Source organism: Stenella coeruleoalba, assembly GCF_951394435.1.
Source record: "Stenella coeruleoalba genome assembly, chromosome: 1".
In the NCBI taxonomy this organism is placed as follows: Eukaryota; Metazoa; Chordata; class Mammalia; order Artiodactyla; family Delphinidae; genus Stenella; species Stenella coeruleoalba.
Genome location: NC_137169.1, coordinates 25506266 through 25527834, shown reverse-complemented (window position 1 = coordinate 25527834; position 21569 = coordinate 25506266). Strand labels below are relative to the sequence as shown.

The window sequence follows — 21569 nt, the reverse complement described above, 5'->3', positions numbered from 1 at the left end:
CATGTGAAAAAGCAAAAAAAGTCACCTTAAAATCAGAAGAAAAACTGGTCAATGGAAACAGATCCAGGAATGAAAGAGATGCTAGACTTAGTAAACAAGGATGTAAAAAAGAGTTAATATACTTAATTAAATTTTATATTTAAAAATTTTATATTTAAGTTTAATTTAAAATTTGAAGAAAAACATGAATATATTGAGAGAAAGACAAGATGTAAAAATAATCCAAAAAATCTAGAAACAAATACAATATCTGAAATTAAAAATTCGGTAGATGGGCTTAGTGGCAGATATTATAAACTGCACAAGAATAATCCATGAATGTGAAGACATAGCAATGGAAATTATCCAGACTAAAGTTTTTTAAAAGAACTTGGGCTTCCCTGGTGGCACAGTGGTTGCGAGTCCGCCTGCCGATGCAGGGGACACGGGTTCGTGCCCCAGTCCAGAAAGATCCCACATGCCGTGGAGCGGCTAGGCCCGTGAGCCATGGCCACTGAGCCTGCGCGTCCGGAGCCTGTGCTCTGCAACGGGAGAGGCCACAACAGTGAGAGGCCCGCATACCGCAAAAAAAAAAAAAAAAAAAAAAAAAAAAAACGGACAAAAAATAAACAGAGCCTTAGTGACATGTTAAACAATATCAAATTGGTCTAATATATTTGTAATTGACGTTCCAGAAAAGGTGGGGGCAGAAAAAATATTTGAAGCAAAGAGGAGAAACATAAATATACAGTTATAAGGTCCTTACACTATACATCAGAGGTTGACAAACCTTTTCTGTAAAAGGTCAGATAGTAAATATTTTAGGCTTTGCAGGCTAGTAGTCTTTGTTGCAACTACTCAACTCTGCCACTGTAGCATAAAAATATGCCATAAACAATACGTAAGTGAGTGGCTGTGATTGTGTTCCAATAAAACTTTACTTACAAAAGCAGGGAGTAATCCCCATTCGGCCTGAAGTCTGTAGTCTGCTAACCTGTGCTATATATGAAGTGGTACAATATGTGATAATTATAAGGGAAAATGCATATTACAACTCTTGGAGCAACTGTTAAATATAAAACAAAGAAATTAAGCTAATAAGCCAACAGTGGGGATAAAATAGAATACTGAAAATTACTTAATATTCTTTTATTGAGGCAGGAAAAAAGGGGAAGAGGAACAACAGAGATGGCATAAATAGAAAACAAATAGCAAGACGGTACACTTAAATCCAACTATATTGATAATTATATCTATGAAAATATTCTGAACTGCATTTAAAAAGGAGATTGTCAGACTGGATAAAACTGATGACTCAAATATATGCTGTCTACAAGAAACACACTTTAAACCTAAAGATACAAATGTTAAAGTAAATAAAGGTAAAAAAGCATATGATTAATTGTAAGAGAGCTGGAATGGTTATATTAACATCAGACAAATCAGGTTCAAGACAATACCAGAGCTAAAAAGATATTTTATAATGATAAAAGGAGTAATTCATTAAGAAAATATAACAACGATAAATGTGTACATACTTAATAACACAGCTTTAAAATACATAAAGCAAAAACTGGCAGAAGTGAAAAAAGAAATACTGAAATTCATAATTATTATTGTATATTTCAACACTCCTCAGTAATTGGTAGAAGGAATAGATAGAAAAATCAATATGGATATAAAACACCTGATCAACACTATCAACCAACTTGGCCAAACTGACATTTATAGAACACTCTATGCAACAGATTAATGGAATAGAATAGAGTCAGAAAAAGACATGCAAATATTTTATCAGTCAATTTTTTTAAGTAAGGCTCATTTCATCAATTGTTTTTACAAAGGTGACACAGTAATTCAATGGGGGGAGTAATATTTTCAAACAAATGGTGCCAGAACAACTGTATATCCATTACAGGAAAAAAATAAACCTTGACCCTTACTTTACACCACATATTGATACAAATTTTCACTCAAAATGGATCATAGAACTCAATGTGAAAGTTAAATTTCTAGAAGAAAACATAGGAGAAAAATCTTTAGGACCTTGGGGTAGGCAAAGATTTCTTAGGACACAAAAAGCACGGACCGTAAAGAAAAATTTGACAAACCCTGCTCTTTGAAAGATACCATTAAGGAAATGAAAAGCCCAGCCATGAACTTGGATAAAATATTTGCAATACATATATCTGACAAAAGACTTGTATCTAGAATATATAAAGACTTCAAAAAACTCAATAATAGGACAAACAACTCATTGGCAAATGATCTGAACAGATATTTCACTAAAGATATACAAATTAGCACATGAAAAAATTTCAACATCATTAATCATTAGGGAAATACAAATTGTGGTTTTACACAATGAACACTGAAAGGTCATTACACACCCACTGTAATGGCTAAAACTAAAAAGACTGACAGTACCAACTGCTGACAAGGATGTGGAGAAAGTGGATCTCATACACTGCTGGTGGGGATGTCAAATGGTACAATCAATCACTCTGGAAAAGTGTTTAGCAGTTCCAATAAAGTTAAACCTACTCTAGGACCCAAGAATTCCATTCCTAAGTATTTACCCAAGAGAAATGAAAACATGTCCACAAAGAGACTTGTATCAATACAAGAATCTTCATAGCAGCTTCATTCATACTGGCCCTAATCTAGAAAGAAATGTCCATCAACTGGTGAATAGATAAATTGTGGTACATCCATACCATGGAATAGTAGTGAGCAACAGGAAGGAACAAACCTCCGATACACACAATGACATGAATGAATCTCAAAAGCATTAGCCTCAACAAAAGAAGCCAGACACAAAACAGTACAAACTCTGTGATTCCAGTCACATGAAATTCTAGAAACAGGCAAAATTAATCTAGAGTGACAGAAAGGAGGTTGACAATTGCCAGGGGCTGAGAGTGAGACAGGGGCGTTTACTTCAAAAAGGCATGAGGAGGGCTTCCCAGGTGGTGCAGTGGTTGAGAATCTGCCTGCTAATGCAGGGGACACGGGTTCGAGCCCTGGTCTGGGAAGATCCCACATGCCACGGAGCAACTAGGCCCGTGAGCCACAACTACTGAGCCTGCGCGTCTGGAGCCTGTGCTCTGCAACAAGAGAGGCCGCAACAGTGAGAGGCCCGCGCACCGCGATGAAGACTGGCCCCCGCTTGCCACAACTAGAGAAAGCCCTCACACAGAACCGAAGACCCAACACAGCCAAAAATAAATAAATTAATTAATTAAAAACTATTAAAAAAAAAGGCATGAGAAAAAAAAAGGACGGAAGTTCTGGGTGATAGAAACGTTCTGTATCTTATTTATGCTGATTGTTACACATGAATACATATCAAAACCCACTGAACTTGTACACTTAAAACCAGTACATCTTATTGTATGTAAATTATACCTTAATAAAGTCAATTTTTAAAAACTTCTTAGAAACAAGAGAATTTGGGAAGATATCCCAGTTATAAAATATACAAAGTGAATACACAAAAAATGAGTAGCTAGTTATCAGATGCAATGGAAGGTTCTTCTTGCAAAATAGTGAAAATTAAATATTTTAACAAGAAATATGCAGAAACTTTATGAAGAATATGATAAAGCTCTGTAATGAGGATCATAAAAGAACACTTGAATAAACAGACTCCTGCCTTAGCTTCCTTTCTGTTCTCTGCTTTTACCAGAGGGATCTGCTAAAATGTAAGTCAGGTCATATCATTCCTCTACTCAAAACTTCCAATAGTTTCCCTCTCAGAAAGAATGACAAAATCTTTACCCTCGTCTAAAAGGGCTGCAAGATTTCCCTTCCTCCCTCTACCTGCCCCTAGCTCTAACCTCATTGGTTTTGATATTTCCCAATGTGCCAATGCACTCCTGATGGACCTTGTGTCGGGAACACTCTTCACCCAGATCTTCACATAACTTGTTCCCCAACTTTATACAAATCTTTGCTTCAGTATCACTATCAGAGGTTATCTTGACAAATCCATCTTTAGTGTGGGAAGTTTCAGTTGATCACTAGGGCTCGATAGCTGTTGTCATAGAAACTATGTCATATGTGGCACAGTTTAGAAACCAGGGGAAAGGATTAAAAGGAAACATGATAGCTGTCTTCCAATATTGAAGGACAATTACGTGGAAGAGGAAGTAGAATTATTCTTCAGCAGTAGACTAGTCCTCTGGACTGATCACTAGAACGTAAGTTCCAAAAGAGCTGACTGTTTTGTTCACCTCAGCATCCCTCGCACAGAGCGTGTCTGGCACACAGATGCTCAGTCATATTTGTTGAATAAATGTTCAGTGTAGTTCTGAAAAGCAAGAAGGACGGATGGATAGGACTAAAGGGGGACAGATGTTAACTCAGTATAAAGGACAGTTTCTTAAAAATGAGAACTTGATGGGATTTTTTTGAACTCAGGTGTCTTGATCTAGTGCCTTCATATGTATATGCAAGCAAACTAAGGTTTGGAAAGTTTTAAGTCGATGGTTATTATACTGCTTGTCTCAGTCCATTAGTGGGTTTTGAAATCAATTTAGTTAGGATTTTAAAGAACACAAAATAGAATTTAAAATAGCAGAGCTTATTGCAAATAGTAAGAATTCTTATATGAATTTTTTGTTTCAGATAGAGAGAGAGATTAATAAGCAGAATCCCAGGTATGTGTGTATTGGGTCAAGATGTAAAATGTAGTATTTCTTACTGCGGGTTTTGGTAAAAAAAATTTTTTTTTGAGAAATACTGGGTTAAGCTGTTCAACAACAGAATTTGCCCCCTTGCAAAGTAACGAGTTTTATTTGCAGTTGAGGTAGAGGCAGAATGTCATTGACTTAGGGTGAATACACTTGGGGAGAGGTGGGGCTAGATGACTTCAGGAATTTATATTTTTTCTTTATATTTGTCTATATTTTCCAAAAGGATCATACATCCTTTTTAAAGTGATTTAAAGTAGTTTTAAATACATATATATGAAACACATTTTACAATAGAAATTAGACATTTTAAATGGAGATGAGATGGTTTCTGTAGGTTGACATTTAGCACCATTTGTCCTGGAATCCAAGGCAAAAGCAAAAAACAGAGAAACACAAACAATTTATATAGTGCTCACATCATTTGCCCAGTAGAAATGAGCATTGTTCTGGCACTAACTTTTAGGAGGAATTTGTATGTGAATTATTATGAGGACATAAAATTTCATTATAGAGAATATTTGGACTAATACAATAAACTTCCTAATTGGTCTCCTTGCCTTTTATCTTTCTCTCTTCAATCGACCCTGAAGTATGTTTTCTTTCCAGATTCTCCTGTTTGGAATTCTTTAGTGGCCCCTTCCTGCCTACTAGATAAAGTCCATATTTCTATGAATGGATTTAGTACCCTTTACGACCCAGCTTCTGCCAATCTCTGCACTCTCATCTCCTACCAGCTACCTCACCTCCCACTCTTAAGCTATATGCCATTCCCAGGCACGCTATACCTTTCATGCCGCCAAGCTTTTGTACATATTGTTCCTGTGCTACAATAAAACCACTCTTCTCAGTCTGAGAAACTCTCACTCTTCGTTCAGAGTCAGCTCAAACAGAGGATCCTTTGGGAAGCTTTCCTTGACTTCCCTGGGCTCATGTTTTTGTTTGTTTGTTTTTTGGCCATGCCACGTGGCATATGGGATCTTAGTTCCCTGACCAGGGATCAAACCCGTGACTCCTGCATTGGAACCGTGGAGTCTTAACCATTGGACCACCAGGAAAGTCCCCTCTGGGCTCATGTTAATTGCTATTCCCTCCATGCCCCATTGTACTGTATACATGTATGCCATGGCAAGTGCTAGAATGCATTTTATTTGCCTATTCTGATGTATGTTTCCCTGCTACATTGTATTGAATAATATCCGTATGAGGAGAGACCATGTCTATGTGTATGCCCAACCTTAGTTTAATGTTTGGGATGTGGTAGACATTCAATAAATATCTTCACCAGTGTCCTTACTGAACTAACAAAGGTTCTTTTTTTAAAAAAAAATAAATTTATTTATTTATTTTTGGTTGCATTGGGTCTTCGTTGCTGTGTGTGGGCTTCCTCTACCTGCGATGAGCGGGGGCAACTCTTCGTTGCAGTGCGTGGGCTTCTCATTGCGGTGGCTTCTCTTGTTGTGGGGCACGGGCTCTAGGCACATGGGCTTCAGTAGTTGTGGCAGGAGGGCTTAGTAGCTGTGGCTCGCAGGCTCTAGAGCGCAGGCTCAGTAGTTGTGGCACACGGGCTTAGCTGCTCCGCAGCATGTGGGATCTTCCCGTACCAGGGCTTGAAGCCGTGTCCCCTGCAGTGGCATGCGGGTTCTTAACCACTGCGCAACCAGGAAAGTCCTGAACTAACAAAGGTTCTTTGTTGCCTCTAAAGTCAAGGACGTCCTGGGACTTCCCTGGTGGTCCAGTGAGTAAGACTCGCGTTCCCGATGCAGGGGGCCTGGGTTCGAGCCCTGGTCGGGAGCTAGATCCCGCATGTATGCCACAACTAAGAAGTCTGCATGCCGCAACTAAGAGCTCATATGCTGCAACTGAAGATTCTGCATGCCCCAGTGAAGATCCCGTGTGCTGCAACTAAGACCCAGTGCGGCTTAAATAAATAAATAAATATTTAAAAACTAAAAATAAAATAAAGTCAAGGACATACTATAATTAATTCAACAAAAACATTTCAAAGGCAAGCTAAGCTAATATGCTTTGAGTACACTGTCCTTTGGAATTTTATCTTGACATGGGGTTCAAGCTGATTAGCTATCACCTTTTTTTGTGTCCCCACTGTGACACATATCACACTAATTTTTGTGTCTGTCTTTTCCTGTAAACTCTTTGAAGGCAGGTGGAGTCATACTCATCTTTTTTTAATCCCCATTTTATGGCACAGAGTCTGGTCTACAATTTATTAAAAGTTTGTTGGTGATAAAATATATCTATTTTAGCCCCAAACCCAGCATCTTAATAGAAGCATCCCAGTAAAGTCAGCAACAGAACAAGGATGCCCTCTATTACCACTACATATTATTTAACACTGTTCTGGAGACATTAGCCAATGCAATTAGACTAGAGAAAGAAACTACAGAAAGGAACACTGGAGTGTAGGAGGTAAAATTACCATTGTTTTCAGATAAGATGATTGTATACCTGGAAAATGCAACAGAAGCAACTGTAAAATTACCACAAACAAAAAGAGTATTCATTCAGGGCTTCCCTGGTGGCGCGGTGGTTGAGAATCCGCCTGCCAATGCAGGGGACACGGGTTCGAGCCCTGGTCCGGGAAGATCCCACATGCCGTGGAGCAACTAGGTCCGTCCGTGTGCCGCAACTACTGAGCCTGAGCTCTAGAGCCTGCAAGCCACAACTACTGAGCCCACGTGCCACAACTACTGAAGGCTGCATGCCTAGAGCCCGTGCTCCACAACAAGAGAAGCCACAACAATGAGAAGCCTGCGCACCACAATGAAGACCCAACACAGCCAAAAATAAATAAATAAATAAATTTATTTAAAAAGAAAGAGAGAGAAGGACAGACCAGTGGAGTACACTAGGAAATCCAGAAATGTACCCCAGTATATGCGGGAATTTAATATATGATGAACAATAAAAAGATGAGCAACTTACTATGTGGCACTGGGACAATTTTTAGCCTTCTGGAAAAAGAAATTAAGCTGGATTTTCACCTCCCATCGCATATCAGGATAAATTACATATGGATCAAAGACTTAAGTGTGAAAATAAGGCCATAAAAGTGCTAAGAGAACATTTGGAAGATTTATAAACTCAAAGTGGGAAAGGCCTTTATAACCATGACTCAACATACAAAAGCCATAAAAGAAAAGATTGATACATTTAATTACATAAAGATAAAACAAAATTCTGTATGGCAGAAAAAAATCACAAAAAGGCAAAAGACAAATAACAACATGGCAAAAATGTCTATTAGAGAAAGGGCAATCTCCATAATACACACCAAGCTTCTAAGAAATTGGCACAGTAACCTAAGATAAAATAAGACAAAGGATAGTTCCCAGAGAAAGAAATACAAATGTCCCTTATCATATGAAAGGATGTTCAACCTCAGCCATAAAAATATAAATGCAAATTAAAACTATACTCTAACACAACATTGTAAAGCAATTATACTCCAGTAAAGATGTGAAAAAAAAATAAAACTACACTGATGTTTCATTTTTCCTCTCTCAAATGAGCAAAAAAATCCAAACATTTGATAATATTGATAAGACTGTGGGAAAGCAGGCACTTTCAATCTTTACTGGCAAGAATATAAATTGGTATGATCCCATGGCAGGCGATCTGGCAACAGTTCTCAAAATTATGAATGCATATATTCTCTGACCAAGCAAGTTCACTTCTGGGAATTTATCCTACAGGTATACTGGTACATGATCAAAGTGACACATGTACATAGTTATTCACTGCAGCACTGTTTGGAATAGCAAAAGACTAGAAAAATGTCCGGCAGTAGGGGAGGACAGTCAGATGGAAAGGTGGCTATGATACATACATGACACATATGATACATGATACACATAGTTTTTTTAAAAAAGGGAAGGAACAGGGACTTCCCTGGTGGTCCAGTGGTAAAGAATCCGCCTTCCAATGCAGGGGATGCGGGTTCGATCCCTGGTCGGGGAACTAAAATCCCACATGCCGAGGGGCAACTAAGCCCGTGTGCTGCAACTGAGCTCGCACACCTCAACGACAGAGCCGGCCTGCTGCAAACTACAGAGCCCACGCACCCCGAGGCCCATGCGCCACAACTAGAGAGAGAAAACCCGCATGCCACAACGAAGAGCCCACACCGCAACAAAAGATCCCGCACACCTCAATGAAGACCCCACGTGCCACAACTAAGACCCAACGCAGCCAAAAAAATAAATTTTAAAAATAATAAAAAAATTTTAAAAAGCAAGGAACAGAGTATATGTGTGTGTGTGTGTGTGTGTGTGTGTGTGTGTATACACACACAAAATACAAGGGAAAAAAGCAGAAACTCTGGAAGGATTAACAAGAAACCAGGATGATGGTTGCCGTTGGAGGCAAGGTGGGACCTGGGAGATAGAGGCAAAGATGGAAGGGAGACTTTATATGGTATACTTTTTTAATATTTTGAGTTTTTTTTTAATTTTTAAAAATTATTTATTTATTTATTTTTGGCTACGTTGGATCTTTGTTGCCGCACGCAGGCTTTCTTTAGTTGCAGCAAGTGGGGGCTACTCTTCGTTTCGGTGCACAGGCTTCTCATTGTGGTGGCTTCTCTTGTTTCAGAGCACAGGCTCTAGGCGCGTGGGCTTCAGTAGTTGTGGCACGTGGGCTCAGTAGTTGTGGCTCACAGGCTCTAGAGCGCAGGCTCAGTAGTTGTGGCACATGGGCTTAGTTGCTCTGCGGCATGTGGGAATCTTCCCGGACCAGGGCTCGAACCCGTGTCCCCTGCATTGGCAGGCAGATTCTTAACCACTGTGCCACCAGGGAAGTCCCAATATTTTGAGTTTGAATCATATGAATATATACTCAAAAATAAAAATTTTAAAGTGTGTCAAACAAGTGGGTGAAATATTAACTATCAGTCTCATATTTAGCCAGATCTAGGTTGTAATTCAAGATTAAGATATGTTGGGAGCTCTCAGAGTAATGATATTCTGTGTCTACTTAAGTCAAGATTCATGTGCTACATGAACAAGTGACAAGATGACATTCCATTATGAAATGTTAAGAGGTTGTATTTCTTGGGAGAAAAAGAGAGAGAGACAGAGAGAACAACCAAGCTACTGCCAGATGAACAAACAGCTACACTATTGCAACTGTCAATCTGCTTACTGGTCTGAACACAGTGATGATGACAGGAATGGGAAGGAAGGAAAAGATACAAATGTCTTGAATGGGAAATAAATCCATGGGTCTTGATGGCTGATTGAAAAATCTTACTACATATTTTCAGAAAGCCCCACAGTAGTCCCCAGAGCTCTTATAATTCTTATTCGATTTGCCTAATTGTACCGAAATGTACCACGATTTGTAATTGGCTGTGGAAGGCTAGAGAGACATAAAGAGAACACAGCGATTTTAAAAATATAGGTGTTTAGTAGTATCACTAACAGAAATTAGGAAGCCAGGAGGAAGAAAGCCAGGTTAGAGAAAAAGCAATGACTTAGGTTTTAAGTACACGGTGTTTGATGTGAGTGGGAAATCAGGTAGCCGTGGCCAGAGGGCCACTGGAAATGCTAGTCTGAAGTTTAAGAGGGGAAGTCAGACTTGAAGGTGGAGACGTGGGAGATATTTGCAAATAGTGATGAAGGGGCTCAGAGGAAATCCGGGCTGAGGAAAGAACCAGGAGGACTGTGCCGACCGTGGAGCAGAATGGGGAAGAGAAGCCAGAGTTACAGTCAGAGAATTACAGGGAGAATCAGGAGAGCATGTGACATGTACACGGAGGGTGGGGAGCTTTAAGAAGCAGTGAAGGGGTCAACACGGTGAGAAATGAAAAGACCATAGCAATAATAGTAGCAATGTGCACTGTCTCCTGAATCCTGACACACAACAACCTATCAGGTAGATGGTATTGCTAGCCCCATCTTACAGAAAAGGGTATTAACCCGGAGAATCCCCTGGTGGTCCAATGGTTAGGACTTCCTAGGACTCTGTGCTCTCACTGCTGAGAGCCAAGGTTCAATCCCTGGCTGGAGAACTAAAATCCCATAAGCCGCAGCAAGGCCAAAAAAAAAAGGGGGGGGTGGGCAGATATTAACCCATACAGTGACTCCAAAGCTGCAGGATGTAACTGATGAGCTATACTCCTTGAACAATGTCTCAGGGAGAGCTGGGAGATCAGAGTTCTGACACTAGTTCTACCACTAAATTAGCTATATGTCCATGGACAAGTAACTTTCCCTTTCTAAGTTTCATTTCCTTCTCTGCAAATTGAGGGTATTGGTCTAGATAAACTCCAGCTCTTATGTAAATTTGAGTCTTTGATTCAAGCAGAATGGAAGCAATACATACACAAGATAGGCAATGAATTAAAAACTTAGCCATAAGTGAACAGGGAGACCTGGCCAAGAAAATCAGAATGTTGAATGTTTTATACAGTGACTTTTCAAGCAATAAACCCATACTCTGATACATAAAATCTATAATTGCAAAACTCTACTTTTTATCTATATATTTAAATCACGTATAACATCAAGAATTAAAATTTTTCATACCTGGAAATTTATAAATGCTGCTCTTGAAACCCTGCTAAGTTGATTGAATGGAGTAAAAAAAGGGAAGATTCCAAGTCTGTGTATGAAGGATTGTCCTGTAGAGACAGAAAAGAGCTATTTACAATGAACTTTTGTAATAAGAGACAGAAACATCTGCTAAGGTACATAATAAATATTTATTCAAATAAATTATATGGGAGCATTTATCAGGTATCATTTTTAAGCATACAAAAATAGATCATCTGGCACAGAATATTAGCTGACGGGAATCTTATCCACCTATCTATCTACCTATTTATAACCCAAAACTTAAAATTAAAATCTGCAAGAAAAGATTTCCAAAATTAAATTATGGCAAACTGAAAGCAAACATACTTTTTAACTTTGAGAATAAAATAAACTTCTTAAGACAACAGCTATTCAAAGGCAGGCCAATAGATGAAATACCAAGACAGCAACATATGTTCTATTACTCTTTTCCTGCAAGTGGCATCAATATGATTTGCAAGAAAACCAAACAGAATAGCTTTAAAGATTCAACTTGAAAAGTTAAACATTTCTTTAAAACTCTATGGTTAAGAGGGAAGTGGGGGAAAAAAGTCCTACTACATATGTTCAGAAAGCCGCACTGCAGTCACCCAGATCTATCGTTCAATTTGCCAGATTGTACTACAGTGTACCACAATTTGCGAGAGGAGCTGCAACAACGTGTATTAAAAATGTTTCAGTTTCTACTATATTCCAAACCTTTTTCATTACCAAAAAAAAAAAATCTGTTCAACTATTTTGTTCATTGACCATGAAGTTTTGTTAATGTAGTGACTGTTAAAGCTTTATGTCCATAGGTAGTGGAAAAATGAATTTAATGCTTTTTAAATCAATGAATTAAGCTAAGAATTCCCACCAAAATAATTCTGACTAAATTAATGAAATCACTTTTTAAAATAATATGTTTTTTTCTGATTATAAAAGTATTATATACTTACAGAAAATTTTAAAAATACAGGGAGATATAAAGAAGAAAGCAAAATGAAATAACTTTTAAATGAGCATCCTGAAAACACCACCAGAGAAAAGAGAACTGCTCAAATATACTTTAGTTAGTAAAACAAATGCATCAGCTATCCACCCATGAGGAGGTCGAAATTCTGGCAACTTAAACCATTCAAAACACTGCTATTTAAAACACTGACCTAGAAGTTTACAAAAAAATTTTTTTGAACAGCAACCAAAAGAGAAAATAGCCAAGATGATCTGAGTATTCCATAAAGTGTCATGTGATTTCCTCTTATGATTGGCAAAGTTTATTTAAGAAGAAACAAGTCCCACAGTCTTTATATGTGGGAAGAATGGGAGATTTAAAAAAAAATTTTCTTTTAATTTTTTTTTTTTGATGTTGGAGGTAGGAGTTTATTAATTAATTTTTGCTGTGTTGGGTCTTCGTTTCTATGAGAGGGCTTTCTCTAGTTGTGGCAAGCGGGGGCCAGACTTCATCGCGGTGCGCAGGCCTCTCACTATGGCGGCCTCTCTCGTTTCGGAGCACAGGCTCCAGACGCGCAGGCTCAGTAGCTGTGGCTCATGGGCCTAGTTGCTCCGCGGCATGTGGGATCCTCCCAGACCAGGGCTTGAACCCGTGTCCCCTGCATTAGCAGGCAGATTCTCAACCACTGCGCCACCAGGGAAGCCCCTAAATTTTGTTTTTTAAACAAAGGGACAAAAAACAAACTAAGAGCAAAAGGTGATGGAGTTGGGAAGCAGCAAACCTCTTACAGTGGTTTATCAACACTTTTTATGTGTTTACATTTAAAGTACAGCAAAGAATAGAATTGGCTATGAAAAGGATTTTAAGAAATACCCATAATTAAAACAGCAGGATCTAATTTAGGGGTAAACTAGGATTCTGTACTCGGAGGAACAAAACAAATAACTTTTTTTTTTAACAACTTTATTGGAGTATAATTGCTTTACAATGGTGTGTTAGTTTCTGCTTTATAAAAAACAAATAACTTTTGAGAACAACTCCTCCCGACCCTAAAAGCTCATCTACCCCAGTGAGCGAGGAGGGCACTTAGTAAAGGGTATTCACTTTGATAGCTTTAATGTCACTATTTCAACAATGCTACTTAAGAGCACTAACTAGCACTGTGCAGTGTACTGGGTCTGTACAGTGGCAAGCAAAATTAATTCTGAGGCTTTTTAAGAGAACTGACTTCTGAACATTGTCTGTACCCAAAACAGTTTATACATGCTTGATGAAATGTCAGTTTTAGCAATAACCAAGTTCTACCCTGGCAGAAATTAGTTAAGAGTAGAGTTGTGTATTAACCCCCAGCATCCTTTCTAACTTCCTTGTGGAAAATTAAAAAGACCATTTCCCAGACTCCTTTACAGTTACGTTTCCCCACGTGAAATGGGGCCCATCTATCAATGTTCTTCCGTGAGATTTGGAGGCAGAAATGAGGTGGGAGCCACCTTTCTGCTGCTCTGGCTGTTAATGCTGGCAAGTACATTTATGGAAACATTGGGTTTTTCTGCAGCATTCCAGTGTCCAGAGCCTCATGGTTGTCAAGAGACAAGTTTGGTGGAGACAGCCGTGACTAGCTGGTGGGTGTTAAGGGGCAGTTTCAGAATAGCAATTTCTTGACCCTTGAATTGCAGTGAGCAGTGTCATCTGGAACTCAGAAGTGCCAGTGGTGGCCTCCCGATTCCCTCCCTTGGAGGCCCTGTTTGGCAGTCTGGTCCTGGGAGTAATTTCTGAAGGCCCAGCCCAGAGCCCACTCCTCTCAGCCTTTCCAATGATTCTGCAAACGAATTAAAATGCTAGAGCGGTTGCTCTTTCCTGCAACTAGGCCCAGATGACATATTAGCACATCAGTTGCCTCAAAATGTAAGCAGAAGGGTGATTAGTCTGTGGGCAGCAGTACTGGGCAGTGTGCTTGCCGGTACAGGCTCTGGAATCAGACTGCCTAGGTGCAAATTCTGGCTCTGCCACACATTAACCTCCCTGGGAAGTTAACCTCCCTGTGCCTTAGTTTCTTCATCTGTAAAATGGGACTAGTAATAATACCTATACCTTCTAGAGTTATGCGACACAGTAAATGAAAAGATAATCTAAGTAAAGTGCTTACAACAGTGGCTGTCTTATAACAAGCCCCTGAGAGATGTTAGCTATTATTAGAGTAATAATAGTAATCACTATTATTAATTATGCAGGCCACTTTAAAATACTACTTTAACTGAGCAGGAAATGTAAACATTTTAGAATTTTATTACCACACATTTTCTTGTAGCCTAAAGAATGCTTACTTATACAAAAGTGGACACAGAAAAAATTTGACTGGTTCCCATATTTGTATACTCAGAGAGAGTGATCATTTCAAAACCACAGTGTACCTGAGGATAGCAAACCTCTACTCTAACTAGTCAATTAATTAGTTACTCTAACTAGTTATTGGAGACCTCACCCTAAGGGTTATTTTTTTTTTCAACTGAAGTATAGTTGATTTACAATGCTGTGTTAGTTTCTGCTGTACAGCAAAGTGATTCAGTTATACATACACATATATTCATTCTTTTTTAGATTCTTTTCTCATATAGGTTATCACAGAATATTGAGTAGAGTTCCCATGCTATACACTAGGTCCTTGTTGGTTATCTATCTTATATATAGTAGTGTGTGTGTGTTTATCCCAAGCTTCTGATTTATCCCTCCCCCCCTCCACATTGCCCCTTTGGTAACCATAAGTTTGTTTTGGATATCTTTAAGTCTGTTTCTGTTTTGTAAATAAATTCATTTGTTTCTTTTTTAAAAAAATTAGATTCCACATATGAGTGATATCATATGATATTTGTCTTTCTCTGTCTGTCTTACCTCACTTACTATGATAATCTCTATGTCCATCCATGTAGCTGCAAATGGCATTATTTCATTCTTTTTTATGGCTGAGTAATATTCCATTGTATATATGTACCACATCTTCTTTATCCATTCCTCTGTCGATGGACATTTAGGTTGCTTCCATGTCTTGGCTACTGTAATTAGTGCTGCAATGAACATTGGGGTGCATGTATCCTTTCGGATCATGTTTTTCTCTGGGAGTGGGACTGCTGGATCATATGGTAGTTCTATTTTTAGTTTTTTAAGGAACCTCCATACTATTCTTCATAGTAGTTGTACCAATTTACATTCTCACCAACAGTGTGGAAGAGTTATTCTTTAGAAACAATTTTTGTCATTTTCCCATTTCAAATGTTACCTCATTAATTATGCTCTATGAACCAGGGTGTTTGTTACTTAGGTTTTTGTTCAGCTTCATTTAGATATAACTGACAAATAAAATTGTAAGATATTTAAAGTGTACATTGTGGTATACATATATATTGTGAAAGGATTCCTCCCATCTAGTTAATTAATACACCCACCACCTTAGATATTTATCTTTTTTTGTTGTTGTTGTTTGGTGAGAACATTTAAGTTCTACTCCCTTAGCAAATTTCAATTATACAATACAGTGTTATCAACTATAGTCACCATGTTATACATTAGATTCTCAGACCTTGTTCATCTTATAGCTGAAGTTTGTGCCTTTTTACCAACCTCACCCTACTCCCCCTACCCTCCAGTCCCTGACAACTACTTTCCTACTCTCTGCTTCTATGAACTGGACTTTCATTTTTCAGATTTCACATATAAGTGATAACATGCAGTACCTGTGTTTCCCTGTCTGGCTTAATTCACTTAGCATAATAAACCCTCCAGGTCCATCCATGTTGTCACAAATGACAGGATTTCTTTTTTGTCATGGCTGAATATTATTCCAGTATATATACAATCATATTATATATATATAATAATATATATATCACATCTTATTCATCCATTAACAGACAATTAGGTTGTTGTGTTATTCAAAACTTAGGTTGTTTTTAAAATGTTATCACAGAGGAGGTTTCATAAGAATGAGATGTGTATAAGATTTGCAATCTCAAAGTTTAAAATTTAATGTTTAGGCTTAGAATACTATTCTAATTTACATATTAAGAAGGTCATAGATAAAATGATGGCCTGGTTTGGTTTGCAGAAGTGTCCTCTGATGATAAAAAATATATTGTAGATTTTGGAATAAAGCTTCCCCCAAATATTCTGAAATTATAAGAACCTTGTGTTGCGCCTTATCCAACAATGCCAGTGAGATAGAGGGACCTGAAGCCTAAACAAAGGTGTTTGTTATACCCTCGACGGTTCAGATGCTGCTGAGAGTCCAGGACTCAAAGCAGTGCAGATTTCCTGAAGGGTTAGAAAAACAACTGAAAGAAAGCAGCTTCATCCTTGATTCGGTAGTTAGGTTTACACTGTTCTGAACTTCATAGAGCTATACATATTTTCTCTTCTGTTTTTTTTTTTTGTTTGTTTGTTTTTGCGGTACGCGGGCCTCTCATTGCTGTGGCCTCTCCCATTAAGGAGCACAGGCTCCGGACGCGCAGGCTCAGTGGCCATGGCTCACGGGCCCAGCCGCTCCGCGGCATGTGGGATCTTCCCAGACCGGGGCACGAACCCGCGTCCCCTGCATCGGCAGGCGGACTCCCAACCACTGCGCCACCAGGGAAGCCCCTCTCTTCCTTTTTTTAAGAAAAAATCTTTTAATTCTATTTTCATGAGGTCAGATATTCAAACCGAAATGTGGAATGTATTCATTCAATACCTATTTATTGAGCATCTGCTCTATGCCAGGCTATCCCTGGCCCTGGGAACACAAAGATGATGACATGTCAAAGATCAGTGCTCTAGAACAACTCAATGTCTATCAGCAGAGAGAGAGAGTCAGAGAAAGAGAGAGAAAGAAAATACTCCTAGTAGAAGTAAACTATAAAACCAAGGAAACAAATGACTTTGCCTGGGAGTGTCCACAAAAGTTTCCAAAAGGCAGAACCGTCGAGTCTTGAAGGATGAGTAAAAGTTCATACATGAAAAAGAGGACAAAGGGCATTCTCAACAGAAACACCAAGGGCAAAGGCACAGACAGGTATGAAGCAGCATGACCTCTTCAAAAAAAAGTGTGCTATGACTAGAGACTCAGGGTCTGTGGAGGGGCAGTGGAAGATGAACGGAGAACAGTACGTAGGTGCCAGATCCTGAAGCCCCTCCACTTTTGTAGGTTTGGGGCACTTTTGAAGGATTTTAAGAAGAGTGACATGGTTATAGGTCCACCAATGACTAGCTATGTGACTTAGTCAAGTTGCTTAATTCTAAGCATCAGCTTCCTTTTTGTAAAGTGGGGATATTGACTGTTAAGAGGCTCTAAGGAAGTCTGTTAAGAGGATTACATAAGATAATAGCTAAGATAAATAAGATTAACAGCAATAAGAAATAAATTAAGACAAACAGCAATAAGCACATGAAAATATGTTTAGCCTCAGTAGTCATTAGGGAAATGCAAGTAAAAATCATAATGAGATACGACTTCACACCCGCTAGGATGACTACAACACACACACACACACACACACACACACACACACACACACGAAAATAACAAGTGTTGGCCACGATGTCGAGAAATCAGAACCTTCATGTACTGCTGGTTGGAATGTAAAATGGTACACCCATTTTGGAAAACAGTCTGGCAGTTCCTAAATGATTAAACACAGAGTTACCAAAGGACTCTGCAATTCCACTCCTAGGTATATGTCCAAGAGAAATGAAAATAGGTCTCCACAGAAACTTGTATACAAATGTTTATAGCAGCATTATTCATAATAGTGAAAGAGTGGAAACAACCCAAATGTCCGTCAACATTTGGGAAAATGGATAAACAAAATGTGGTAGATCTATACAATGGAATGTTATTCAGCCATAAAAAGGAAAGAAGAACTGATTACCTGCTACAACATGGATGAACCTTAAAAACCTCAAGCTAAGTGAAAGAAGCAAGTCACTAAAGACCATATATTTTATGATTTCATTTATATGAAATATCCAGAATCGGCAGATGAAACAGACAGACAGTAGGTTAGTGGTTGTCGGGGGTTAGGGAGATGCAGGAATGGGGAATGACTATTAATGGATATGGAGTTTCCTTATGCAGTGGTGAAAGTGTTCTATAATTAGAGGGTAGTGATGGTTGCACAACTCTGTGAATACACTAAAAAGCACTGAATTGTACACTTTCAAAGGATGAATTTTATGGTATATGTTATATCTTAATAAAACTAAATAGCTAATATTTGAATGTTTACTAGGCACAGTACTAAGCATTTTACACTCATTATCTTATTTCAGTCCTCACAATAGCCTCATGAAGTAACTGCTGCTGTGATTCACATTGCATAGATCAAGAATTGGAGGCACAGAGAAATGAAAAGAAAATCTTCTCCAAGACTGCGCAACGAGCAGCTGAACAGAGATTGGAATTCAGGCTGACTGACCCCAAACCAAAGCACTCATAAGTCTCGCACTTTTCTTCTGACCATAATGTATGCAAAATGCCTAGCACAATACCTAGCATGCAGTTAGGGCTCAATAAATATAAGGTATTATTGTTATGATGATCCAATTTGTATACCCAGAAGAAAACCTGAGACAGCATGGAGGAAGAGAAACAGTGGGAGAGGCAGGGCCAGCGAGATCATTTTAAAGGCTTGATGCAGTTGTCAAAGCAAGAAATGGAGAGGAACTAAATTAAGGCAGAGGACAGTGAATAACAGAAGTGATAACAGGAACCTTTGCAAGAAAATAGGAATTGTCCTATAAATTGGGATCAGTTACAACTTCATAATACTACAAAGCATTAACATAACCTGCATTCATAATTGTACTCGAGTCACCAGGAAAGGTTTAAGTTATTCTCAAAATATGTGGTTAAGGGGCTTCCCTAATGGCGCAGTGGTTGAGAGTCCGCCTGCCGATGCAGGGGACACGGGTTCGTGCCCCGGTCTGGGAAGATCCCACATGCCGCGGAGCGGCTAGGCCCGTGAGCCATGGCCGCTGAGCCTGTGCGTCCGGAGCCTGTGCTCCGCAACGGGAGAGGCCACAACAGTGACAGGCCCACGTACCACAAAAAAAAAAAAAGTGATTAAGTCATGGAAATGGGTAATATGTTTCAAATTTTCTTTTCAGTAGATTGACCTTATAAGTTGAAACAGCAAGTTGTTGTACTAGTTCATGTAGACAGTCCAAATTCAATTTGAAACATTTAAAATATCTATAAGAGTTTATATCTATAATAGTTCTAAGAATATTAAAGAATTAATGATTCCCATCAAGTTCAAAGATCTTTAAAGGTGGGTGAAAAAGACAATACATATTTTAGAAACCATTAAGTGCAAAGGTCCTTGGAACAGAAGGAAAAGACATGAATTTCCACAAGCAGACGAAAGATTTAGGTAATGAGTGTAACTCCAATTAATTTGTGGGATAGAAGACCATCTTTATAAAGGCACATTGTTTTTTTTTTTTAAAGGAATTTTGCCTTTTTTAAAAAAAATATTTATTTATTTATTTATGGCTGTGTTGGGTCTTCGTTTCTGTGCGAGGGCTTTCTCTAGTTGTGGCAAGTGGGGGCCACTCCTCATCGCGGTGCGCGGGCCTCTCACTATTGCATCCTCTCTTGCTGCAGAGTACAGGCTCCAGACGCCGCGCAGGCTCAGTAATTGTGGCTCACGGGACTAGTTGCTCCGCGGCATGTGGGATCTTCCCAGACCAGGGCTTGAACCCATGTCCCCTGCATTGGCAGGCAGATTCTCAACCACTGCGCCACCAGGGAAGCCCAAGGCACATAGTTTTTAACTAAGAATTTAGTGTGTCCCATCAGGGTCACCAACACAAATCTCACTAGCCTTCTTAGCATAAATCTCTGGGCCATAAGGAACTTCAGCAAACTGGCATGGTAACTATATGGATAAATATCTTTTAACACTGGAGAGATTCAGAATTAAGTATAAAAGTATTTAAGAAAATCAAAACCATATTTGGGAAAGTCTCAATGAGAAGATGGTATTTAAAGTAAAGACCAAAGGAGATGAGAGAGAGTCATTTGGGCACCTGGAGGAAGGGTGTTCCAGGCAGATGGGACGGCAAGTGCAAAGGCTCTGAGGTGAAGCAGGCAAGGAGGATTGTAGGAACATCAAGGAGGGCTGGGGAGAGCAATGAGAGATGGAGTCAGAAAGGAAGGACAGCTTGTGAGGCAGGTAGGACATCATGGGACCAGTTCCTGTAGGACTTTGTAGACTACCTAGGGGCCTTTGGCTTTTGGTCTGAGTAAGATGGGGAGCCACTGAAGATGGGGAGCCACTGACCAATTCTGAGCAAAGAAGTGACAAAAACTTCCCTCAAGGGGATCAAAAAGCTTGCACCAAATCCTTTAAATATTATAAACATATAGTTTAGTCACTGAAGAGGTTGAGCCTCTTAGATGTAAATTCCATTTTATCTAGCAAATAAGATTTAAATGATATAGGATGAATCAAGTATTACCCTATCTTACAAACTTTGGGCTCAAACCATCAACAGCAGAGCTGGTGATTTCAAGGCCATGAGATAAAGTCTGGCAGAGGGCTGTCTTTCATGGGGTTGGAAATTTACATGACTTGGAAGAAGCCTAGGTCCTCATGATGCCTCCTTCTGACCTTTTACAGCCAAACCCGAACATGCCCATTTGGCCAAGGGTGGCAGGTTAGATTCTCACTTCCCATTTACTGCTTGTGTGGCCAGAGGGGCTCCCAGGAATAAAGATATCTGATCCCCGGTTATCAGTGAAGGGCTCTTCTTGTTCCAGGGGTGTCACAAACCCAACCATACCTGAGGCTTGGGGAAGATTACAGAAGTTTGAGCCTTGGTTCTTCTGCTGAGGATTTTAGACTCGTTTCTGATAAAGATCAGTTAAGGTCTTTAGAGCACGGTAGCAATATGACTTGCTTACTGGAAGACTCTGGAGGTGACTTTAGGAGGAAATAAAGAGCAAGAACAGGAGGCAAGGCCGCTGGAAGGCTGCCACCGGTCACCTGGCTTAAGGCTTAAATGCTTAATGCGTTTCCTCACCTAGAAAGTGGAAAAAGCATCAGCCTGACTGGGTGGTTGTTTTATGTGAAATAATTCATATAGGCGAAAGCACTCCATTGACTAAAGTTCTGCAAATATAAACGTTTATTAAGAACAAATAATACTGACGTGGGTAGTTTAAAAGCCCAATAGGTGAGAATCTACCGCTTCCAAACACGTCTTGGACTAAACCTAACACGATGTTATATGTCTACGATATCTCAATTTAAAAGAGAAAAAAGAAAAAGGGGAGGAGAAAAAAAACACGCCTTCGAACGATACAGAGCCTGGCTACTGACACAATCAATAATA

General features: G+C 39.1%; 2 protein-coding genes across 2 annotated transcripts in view; one reads left to right on the top strand and one right to left on the bottom strand.

The window, feature by feature from the left end:
* ZBTB8OS (zinc finger and BTB domain containing 8 opposite strand) overlaps positions 1-18732 on the top strand; it is a 71596-nt gene extending 52864 nt beyond the window's left edge. Inside the window, exon 7 of the mRNA XM_079901389.1 lies at positions 18501-18732. Coding sequence (XP_079757515.1) covers positions 18501-18512 — 12 coding nt within the window. The 3' untranslated portion in view covers positions 18513-18732. The remainder of the gene's footprint in view (positions 1-18500) is intronic.
* ZBTB8A (zinc finger and BTB domain containing 8A) overlaps positions 1-21569 on the bottom strand; it is a 54307-nt gene that overhangs the window by 31611 nt on the left and 1127 nt on the right. The window contains exon 2 of the mRNA XM_079901352.1: positions 11222-11316. The gene's annotated coding sequence lies outside the window, so the exon portion shown is untranslated. The remainder of the gene's footprint in view (positions 1-11221; positions 11317-21569) is intronic.